This window comes from Leptonychotes weddellii, chromosome 4 (assembly GCF_054177405.1).
Source record: "Leptonychotes weddellii isolate Sample4059 chromosome 4, ASM5417740v2, whole genome shotgun sequence".
In the NCBI taxonomy this organism is placed as follows: Eukaryota; Metazoa; Chordata; class Mammalia; order Carnivora; family Phocidae; genus Leptonychotes; species Leptonychotes weddellii.
The window spans coordinates 11,605,495-11,615,494 of record NC_138372.1 but is presented as its reverse complement, the minus strand read 5'-3'; the positions used below and the strand labels follow the sequence as shown (position 1 = coordinate 11,615,494).

The window sequence follows — 10,000 nt, the reverse complement described above, 5'->3', positions numbered from 1 at the left end:
GTTACCAACAGCAGAGTTCTAGAACAGACCACTCTGCAGGAAGGACAGCTGCTGGCCCAAAGGCCAGGGGTGGGCCTGGATGATCCTTCCAGATGCTCCCCATCTGGGGACTAGTGTACTAGGGAGAGAGCAGGCCAAGAGGGATGGGAGAGGAAGCCGGAATGTCTGAAACCCAAGCCGAGGCCACACTAGACCTCATCACAGAGAGGCCAGTCTAGAAACCTGGGCACAACAGAATGTCCTCCCCCTAGGAGGGGGCGTCCCTACAGCGGGCTACGACCCAGGCCCACTTACTTGAAATTGATGTTGGCGCAGACCAGCATGTCATTGAGCAGGAAGACCCTGCGCTCCTTGGACTTGATCAGCTGCCCGCGGTCACCGTACACGGTCTCTGTCAGTGTCTCACACAGGAGCAGCTGCCGCTGACCCGAGGTCAAGAGCTGTGAGAAGGAGACAGAGCAGAGTCCACACCAGCACACAGGCTGCCACGCGACCATCACTGCACCCAGGAGCCAGAACCCCTCTCTGTGCGCAGCAGGGACTGGGGCTGGGAGAGGCAGAGGAGGAGGTGGGGCCAGGCCCTCCATCCCTGGCATGGCGAGAGGCACTGGGGAGGAGGCCACAGGACGGCACACTGTGTTCTCTGCTGCCCCCCTTGTCCCGCAGCCCGCACCCCTTCTCAGGTGTGCCAGCCCCCGCCACCCCTCCCCGCGGCAGTCGCCACCAGCGACACAAGCTAGAGTCGTAGACGCGTGCTCCCACCCTGGCTGCCTGCTCACCAGCTAGAGAACCCTCCGGCAGGTCACTTCACCTGCCCACACCCCAGCTATCAAGGGGGGCGAGGATCCACCACTCAGATCACCATGGTAACGCGTGACCGGGTCTAGCGACATCATTTTCAGAGCCCGGTGCAAAATGAACATGCGGCCCTCGTTCAAATGGTATTAAGGATTTCAGGACAGTAACAGCAGAACAGGAACCCAAGTGCGGGGCCCTCCTGAGCACCGGCCCCGTGCGACAGCTCTGGTCACACACCCAAGAAGCTGGCCCTGCACATGGGTACTCCCATCGACTGGGGACATTGCTGTCCCCACGGGCCGTGCTGTCTGTGATGGTCTTCGCCATGAAGAGGTGTGGCCTCACTTGGGGAGACCTCGGGCCTGGAAGAGGCCCCAGCCCTGCACCCCGAACTGAACAGCCCCAGCCAGCCTGCCGCACGAGGGGACTGCACGGATCTGCTAGTCAATGATGTTCAGGCCTCAGGCATCCAAGCAGGCGTTTGCCAATCTCAGGCTGGACCCTGAGAAGCCCCTGCCAGCTCCAGGACCACCATCCTACTCAGGGACCTACCAGGAAAACAGCTTTTTACTGAGAGGGACTTTTTTTTTTCTTTTTTTGCAGAGGGGAGGATAATGTTCAGCAAAATTCATTCCCAAAACCCATGACTCCGATGACAAGAGTCATCCTCCCCTCCCTCCTCACCCCTGCTGGGAAAGGGCAGATCACCCCAAGCCTCCCCCCAGAGAGACGGCCCTGTCACTCTCCCTAGAACCATGTGTCCCGGATTGCCCAAAAGCCTGAAATGGTACCAATGCCCACTGCCTGCCGGGCACTGCCCTTGGCACTAAGTATCCTACTTCCCATTTAACCAGCTCCGCAGCCCGCGGCCACCCCCATTCCCAGAGGAGGAAGCCAAGATGCCAGAGGTTAAGCGGCTTGCCAAGCGGCGGCGGCGCAGGACGCGGCCAGGCGCACATGCTGTCCCCAGCACCGGGCGACCAGCTGCGTGTGACGGGGTCACAGAGGCCCCACTGCTCCTGAAACAAAAATGACTCAGGGTCCCTGAGGGGGCCTCTCGTCACTGCTAAGGCCAGGCTCCCCTATGCCACCAGCTCCATCAACAAGCTGACGCCAGCTCATGGAAACAAGACTGGAGCCCTGAAGACAGCGGGCCCCACTGAAGACCGCCCAAGTGTGCCATGACCTAAAACTTGGAAGTCCCCTGGGCCGCTGTCAATCATGCCCCTGCCCCGTAGGCAGATAAAAGGGGAAAAAAACGGATATTGCACAAACACTCCCCTGGAGGGTCCTGAGCAGGCACATTTTGAAATAGCCGGCAGGGTTCTGTTGGCGGCACACCCAGTTTCAATTCTGCTTTTCCCTGGGTGACAGACGGCAAGAGGAAAATCACCGGACTGGTCTCAGAACTGGCCGAGATTGCCCAAGGGGGGCCCTGGCCAGCGGTAGGCACAGTGTGCGGCCATGTCGCTGCCACAACCACGTCCCACACGTCTCACAAACGCCCCCCGCCCGACAGGGGGAGAAACTGAGGCTCGGAGCTTTCGGTTCCTTGCCCAACACCAAACAGGTCTTCCTGGCCTCCAGCCAGTGACCACGGCTCCTTACTGCCCGGATCCCTGTGGGGGACGGCGCAGAAGAGAACAGTGGGTCTGCCCGGAGCAGGTGCTACGGAGGACTCCCTCCTGCCCAGCCAGCTCTTCCACTGGCACCGGCTGCGATACAGGTGTGCGGGCTGAAGCCAGAGAGACCCTGCTGGTTACAGAGAAGGGGCCGAGGGAGGGGACCGAAGAAGACACTTCCCAAGTGCACAGACCATCAGACACCAGCGCAGGTGCCAGGCTGGCCTGAAGCCTGTCTTTCTAGAGACACTCCGAGATAGAGGGCCGGCCTGGGGCTGGTTAGGGAGTCCTGCCTGGAGGCAGGGAGGGACCGGGGACTGAGGGGGCGTGGGCAGCTACTCCTCAGGTGGCCGGTGGCCTGCAGGGAGGCAGGCCAGTGTGCCAGTTCTTCCAGCCCTTCGAGAAGATCTACCAGTCTGGACTCTATGGGCAGCTTTCCATTTTTAACTGATGGCAACCGATTCCATCTTCTTAAAAATACCGTGTGGGGGGCACCTGGGTGGCTCAGTTGGTTGGGCGGCTGCTTTCAGCTCAGGTCATGATCCTGGAGTCCCCGGATGGAGCCCCGCGTCGGGCTCCCTGCTCGGCGGGGAGTCTGCTTCTCCCTCTGACCCTCCTCCCTCTCATGCTCTCTGTCTCTCATTCTCTCTCTCTCAAATAAATAAAAATCTTTAAAAAATAAAAATAAAAATAAAAATACCGTGTGGGCCTAAAAGCACGTGTACAGCCTGAATTTGACCTGAGGAGCGAGAGTCTTAAGATGTGGGACTCCTGGAGGCGCCTGGGTGGCTCAGTCGGTTGAGCGTCTGCCTTCGGCTCAGGTCATGACCCCGGGGGCCTGGGATCGAGTCCCGCATCTGGCTCCCTGCTCAGTGGGGAGCCTGCTTCTCCCTCTCCCTCGGCTGCTCCCCCTGCTTGTGCTCTCTCTTTCTCTCTGACAATAAATAAATAAAATCTTTAAAAAAAAAAAAAAGGTGTAGGACCCCTGAAACTTAGAACTGCACAGAACCCTGCAGGCCATCCTGTCCAGGCTTCGCAGGCCTGTGGCAAAGATCAAAGATGGTAGCGTAGATTAGTATTATATACTGTAAAGTGCAGGCCACCTGGAAAGGGCTGTTGTCCTCTGGGCAAAGCTTCCTGTACTATTAGAAAGTTCTACCCCATGTGGCTAAAATCTCACTGGCCTTACTTCTGCTTTTGAAACCCACAGAGCCAGGAGGCTCCCAGTTTTTCCCTGAAAGATTTGAACACCTCCCTGTGATGACCCTACACAATGTCTCTGCCCCAAAGAACAGCTAGTGTCCCTGCCTCTGTGCCCTAAGACACGGTTGCCTCACCTGAGCCATCCCCACCACCCTCCACCCTCCTGCGGGTGAAAGCAGGGAGCGCCCAGGGTGCAGGGCGCCCAGGGTGCAGGGCCCCCCGGGGTCTAGGAGCGGCTTCCAGCACCTCATGTCATGTGCACCAACAGGTGACTCGAGGTGATGACGCTTTTGGGTACCAGCTTTGTATTTTGAAAACAAGGTTCTCTACGGACTCGTTTGAAAGTTTTCCAAGATTTTTTTTTACTAGAATGTTCCTGAGTTGCAACCCCAAAACATGGCATGAATTTTCTCTCTTTCTCCTTTACAAATAACACTAGTAATGATGACAACCACCTTATATTAAGGACTCCTCTGTTTGCCTAGCAGCAGCCTTGGGCTCAGGCACCGCTGAGTTCTCCGCATTTCAGAGGGAGCGAGTGAGGTTCAGAGAGGATGGGTGATTCCCCTGAGGCCACACAGTGAGCACCATTGGCAAAATGTGGATTCAAACTCAGATTCTGACCCCAGAGCTTCCTTGTATAAGCATGATGCTAGACTGTCATTTCTGGTGTCTTTCCTGGCAATGACACTGATGGACAAAATCAGCTTTTATCCTAAAATAACATGGATAGTAATGAATGTGGGGGTGCAGTGTAGACTCTAATCCTCAAGGTAAGGTCTGTGTGCTCAGAATCAAGGATTCCCCTCCCTCAGAGAACACTGCCACCTAGTGGGCGGCCGAGGGGCAAGGCGACAGGTGTTAAAGGCCGCAGGGCAGGTAAAGGCTCGCAGGTGGGGGGGACCTGGCACTCACCTTGTTGAGGCTGCTACGGTCGCTGACGCTCTTGGTCAGCTGCTGGATCTCGGCCACCTGGTCGGCCAGCCGCTTCTGCTCATTGAGCTTCTCGGCCAGTGTCTCGAGCTCCGTGAGGGCGAGCTGCAGGGACAGCCTGTCCGGGTGGCCCCTGGGGGTGTTCTTCAGCATATCCTGCCAGGACCCCGAGAGAGCCAGGGCTGAGAACCCCACCCCAGCAGACCCTCCCTCCCCTGGCCTGGGATCAAAGCCTCACCCTCCCACCTCCTGCAGAGACAGGGGCTGAAGGTACCCCACTTTTGGCCAAGACAGATGGTACCTGACATACAACAAGGCCTCAAGAAATAGCTAATGAATGAAAATATAAAATAAATATGTGGATCAATCACTAATTCACTGATCAGCAGTTTGCTGAGATAAAAGCCCCCTCATGCAGCCGGCAGCTCTGAGGACAGAGAGGAAAGTGCCGCAGGGGTCCCTGGCCTAGCAGCCGCCCCACCAAGCTCAGCGGGGGGGTGGGGGGGGAGCCGCGGGGCGGGGGCTTACCCTGACTAAGGGCCCTCGGCAATCAGGGGAGGTGTCCCAAGCTCTTGGGGGGAGCCCTGTGAGGGGACGAACACTCCCTCTAGAAGCCCGGAGTGGCCAAAGTCAGCTCATTTCCTGAGCGTTGCCCCGCTGCCAGGACCCCCGAGGGCCTGGGAGTCCACACGCCCTCGTTCCCTTCCTGCAACCTGGGCTCCTGCCACCACCAGGCACCCAGCCCTCCACGCCAGGGAGGTGCACAAGAAGCTGTCCGACACGATCAGGTCCACTCCAGGAGTAGAGAAAGAGGGCACTATGGGGTCAAGGTCCTGCTCATCGTCCAAAGCAGACGGATGGGTTGTGGATGACGGACAAGAAGCCCCCACCCCAGGGGGCTCGCCAGCCCGGGCCACACCCTGCAGGTCCGCAGCCGTCAGCACCCCACATGAAACATGATACCTGAAGCAGGAGGATGAACTGTGGGAACCTCTGGATGGGCTTCACCATCAGCCCGTAGAGCGTGACGCGGTCCGGGCTGCACACCTGCCGCCGCTGTTGGAGAGCAGGTGGAATCATTCACCAAGCCCCCACCCCTCCACCCCTGTCTGCAGGGGTGCCGAGTGCCCCAGAGGGCAGACGCCACCAGTCCTGGGCTCTCCTCCCCCGCCCCCCGGCTGGGGCCCAGTACCCTGCTCAGCCTCAGGCCTGAGAGGAGAGCCCCGGATGTCCCTGGTTCCGCAGCCAGGACTCTGCTGCCACAGGGTCCCCCGCACAGCCCCCCAGCCTGGGCAGACTAGAGCAGTCGGGCTAAGGCCTCCAGACTAACAGCATAACTGGGGGACTGAGCAGTTTCCTCAGGAGACCAGAGGAGAAGCCTTGGCAACCACGCCCTCCACGTGAACTAAGGCAGCGAGGCCCGGGCCAGGCTGAGGGGCAGGCACGGGGGTCCTGCTGTCCTCTTTCATCCGTCTCCAGCGCTCCATCCACATGCCTGTCACCTTGATTCCGGCCCTCACACCCTGCCCCCCAGCCTGCTGCCTCAGCTTCCTCCCTGGCCTCCACTTCCATCTGCCCAGGCCCAAAACTCCTCAGTGGCTCCCACTGCCTGAAATATGAGGGCCCAGCCACCTGGGCCTTGAGATCCAAGACCATCCAAACTGAACTTAGCCGCCTCTGGGCCTTGTCCCCTAGAACTCCCAGATAGGCCCCCAGTGCTCCCAGGATCCAAGCAGACTTGCCCATCCCCACCCACCTGCCTCTAACCTTTGCCCCACCACCCCTGTATCTGGAACACCCTGTCCTCTGTCTCCACCTGTTACAACAGATGACACTCCACTGACAAAGCCCCCTGACCTTCTTGGAGTGGGGCAGGGGCTTCCTTGGCTGGGGCTCCGGCTCCTCCCCCACCTAGCCCACCCACACCCTCCGCTAGGCAGCACATTTCCTGAGGGCAAGGTCTGTGTCTGACTCACCTGACTGCACAGCCCAGGAACTCAGGGGAAGCTGCCCACGGCTACCTGATACCTTGGTCCTTTTACCTCTATTCTCCCACGTGGTCCCCAAGATAGCCCTCTGAGGAACTTTCCTCACCCTTTCCCAAATGAGGAAAAGGGATCAGCCCGGTGACAACCTGAGCCATACCTGAAGACCCACCCAAGCCCAGCCCAACAGAGGAACACAGTCACCCACCACAGACCCACCCATTGTCACCCCACCCGTCCAAGAGAGGTCGCCAGCCTCCCCTTCCACCTGGCCGAGCTCCAGCTTACAGACCCTCTAACTCATTATCACCCTCCTCCTGGGGGGGCAAGAGGGGCCGATTTTCTTCCCATGGCACTGGCAATGTCCCAAAGGAAAGAGGGGAGGTATCCAGGCCCCAGCGATGATGGGACCCCCAAAGCTGGGCCCCAGTGCCCTCTTCCTCCTGAGAAACCCACTGAGAGGGGCCCTGGACTCCCGCTGGCCCACCTTGAGGAACTCGAGGAAGGCGGGCTTGGTGAGACAGGCCTTCTTGATGATGGACATGGCATTGGTGAAGTTGTTCACATAGTCGCTGTACACGTCTAGCACCATGGACTTGGAGAACTGGAACGGACATGGGGGCAGGGAGGGAGGGTCACTGTGACATGGGGGGGGAGGGTGGCTAGCACCCCCACCCTCGGTACTGGCTACCCGGATGGACGGTCACAACCAGCCTTGAGGGCAGGAAACCTGTCACCCCACTGAGGGGAGGAAACCAGGCTCCGAGAGCTGGAGAGATGCCCGCGGTCCCAGGGAGGAAGAGGTGGTGCCAAGAGACCAGGGACCCTCCCGCCACCCCCAAGCTGAGCAGCCCTGGAGGGTGAAGGGAGAAGGAGGGGTGGGGGTGGTGCCTGATGCCCCCCTCTCCGTGCCCTTCCTCACCACCCCCAGGAAATAGAATGCCCTGGCCCTCCAGCCACGAGGACGGCACTCCTCCTCCCAGGCCGTGTCCACATGACCCAGGGCATCAGATCTGTTGAGTGCTGGGATTTTCAAAACGATATATTTTTTTTCTTTTAGGAGAACCCAATTACCTACAACAGATCAAAGTGGAGTTCCACCGACTTGACCCCCCACCCCCCATGAATCGCTCTGGGGCTCACAGACTTCAGTTTGAAAAACGAAGAGCCCCCCTCAGCTGGGACTCGAGCCCAGAGAGAGCCCTGGAGCTGCCCGAGGTGACAAAACTGAGCTGGGACTGGCCAGGCCGCCTGGAGTGCGATCCAGTGCGCCCGCCCGATGCCCCGCGGCGTCCTCTGGGGGCCAAAGCCACAGTCTGCGCAAGCAGCGCGGACGGTGGGCACCCCAGGAGCACTCGGCAGGAAGCCACAGACCAGCCGGTGACCGCCCATGGTGTCTGGCCTCCTGAAGGTGCTGCCACCAGGCAAGGCCAAGACAGCGTGAGGGCTTCACCAGCACCACAGCCACGGACACCTTCAAGGACCTACTAGAAGGTGTCGCGCCCACCCCAGCTGGGGCCAGGCAGACCCAGGCCCTGCGACCCCCAGACCCTGCCGGCTTGGACAGGTGACCAGGGGACGGCAGGATGCCGGCCAGGACGGCATCCAGGTGAGCGCTGCAGTTTGTACCTGAGAGTCTGGGGATACGTACCGAAGCCACGAAGAGGTCCCCGATCTTCTCGGTCGCATCCCACTCAGCCACGCGGGAGGACAGGGCTATCTGGAACATGGAGTGGCAGTGCAGGATCTCCTTCACACGGAAGAACACCGCCTGGCACTTGCGGGCGCTCAGCACCTTGGGCTCCATCTCCATCAGGGGGTTGCGGTAATCCTGCAGGGCCGGGGCGGTAAGCACCCCAAAGCCAGGCCACAGCCCCTTCCCCCACCTGCCCTTTGGGCAACATGGACAAGGCCCAGAAGAACTCAGCGGACCATGGGTAGACCTTCCCTCACTCCTCCTCCTTCTGGAAGGATCTCCATGAATGTAACACGCCTGGCCCCTCTTTGCCTACCCACAACCCACCCCCTTGACTTGGGTGTGAAGCGGGGCTGGGAGGAAGACGCTCTCAAGGAGCCCGAAGGAGGCAAGGCCCCCAGGCCCTGGCTGGCCCTATCCAGCTCTGCCAATGACTGAGCCAGTCCCCTGACTGGAGAAGTGGCCTAGCTCCCTTGGCCCCCAGAACCAGAGCCACACTCCGACCCACTGATCAGGAACACAGTGATATTTCCATCTCTCCCTGCCTGACGCCCGGGCTCCCCTTCTGTGGATCCGAACTCAGGAGGGGAGGAGAAGGGTGTCACGAACACCCCACGACCCCAACAACTGCCTTCCCTGGTGGCCTCTCTCGAAGCCACAGCATCCCAGAGGATTCAGCACATCAGGAGTGCCGACTACTGACCAGGTTGACATGTTAGTTGACATGGTAACGCCTGGGCATCCTGACGGCCAGAGAGAGGGTGCATCCACTCCAGCCTCCAGGGGGCCCCAGGAGGATGGGGGACACGACCCTGCCCCAAGGCTCCCGGAGAGACGAGGAAGGCACGGTGCCCTCCACCCTACGGGGCACACCTCACTTCACAAACCCTCAACTTTGCTTCCAAAATGCAGTCCCCCTGTGAACATCAAGGCGTCAGGAATTCCTGCTGCCCCCATAAAAGTGCTGGCCTGTGGCCCTTCCCCTTAAAACTGTCCCCAGCCCCCCAACACTCCTCATAAAGTGTCCCTCTGGGGTCCTCCCTGCTGTCTCCCCAGAGGCCCCTGGAGTCGCACCTGGAGTACCCGCTTCAAAGACTCCACGTAGCTGCCTTCGCTCTGCACGATGGAGCCCAGGATGTGCCTCCGGAGCACCTGCTCGGGCCAGAAAGCGCAGTCAGAGCCTGTACCTGCCGCCGCACGGGCTGAGCCCTGGGCGTGTGCAGAGTCCGGCGCGGCGGGAAGAGGAGTCTCAGCATCGGAGCCCACCCCGGGGAGCACTGGGGTCTGCAGGCGCGCATTTCCCTGCAGAGCCCAGACTGCAGATGGGGGTGTGCGTGCTGGGGCTCGAGCACCCCGCCACGCCTCTGCTCACATACATCCAGGCAAAGGGAATCACCACCTCTCCTTCACGGGGGTCAGGCAGCCCCCCATCCCTGGACAACTCAAGTAGAAAACTCTTAGATGGAACAGAGATCTCCACTCCCGCTCCTTGTAGATCCCACCCCCCGCCAATCCCTCTCCCACAGGCAGGCTGCAGGGTGCCCTCCCACCCCCCGAGGGGGCTCTGCTGCAGGCCAAACATCCCGTCCCTCCCTGCCCCGTCCCACTGGCCCCTTCTCTCCTCAGCCCAAGTCCACACACCCTCAGGTGCAGCCTGACCAGCTCCAGTCCAGCAGCCCTCGCCTGGTGGGCAGCACAGAGGGGGCAGGGGCAACTCTGCTGCTCAGTGGGATCGCGTGGCATCTTTAAAACTACTGTCACCC

At 60.1% G+C, this 10,000-nt stretch overlaps 1 protein-coding gene across 9 annotated transcripts in view; it reads right to left on the bottom strand.

Moving 5' to 3' along the window:
* Positions 1-10,000, bottom strand: part of ARHGEF10L (Rho guanine nucleotide exchange factor 10 like) — a 160,344-nt gene that overhangs the window by 61,040 nt on the left and 89,304 nt on the right. For all 9 annotated transcript variants that reach the window (XR_014144693.1, XM_081817586.1, XM_081817583.1 and 6 more), the window contains 6 exons: positions 9,312-9,389; positions 8,193-8,372; positions 7,029-7,145; positions 5,520-5,612; positions 4,539-4,712; positions 295-440 (listed from right to left, as the gene is read on the bottom strand). Coding sequence is in view for 8 of the 9 variants with exons in the window: in XM_081817586.1 (XP_081673712.1) it covers positions 295-440; positions 4,539-4,712; positions 5,520-5,612; positions 7,029-7,145; positions 8,193-8,372; positions 9,312-9,389 (788 nt within the window). In the remaining variant the exon portion in view is untranslated. The remainder of the gene's footprint in view (positions 1-294; positions 441-4,538; positions 4,713-5,519; positions 5,613-7,028; positions 7,146-8,192; positions 8,373-9,311; positions 9,390-10,000) is intronic.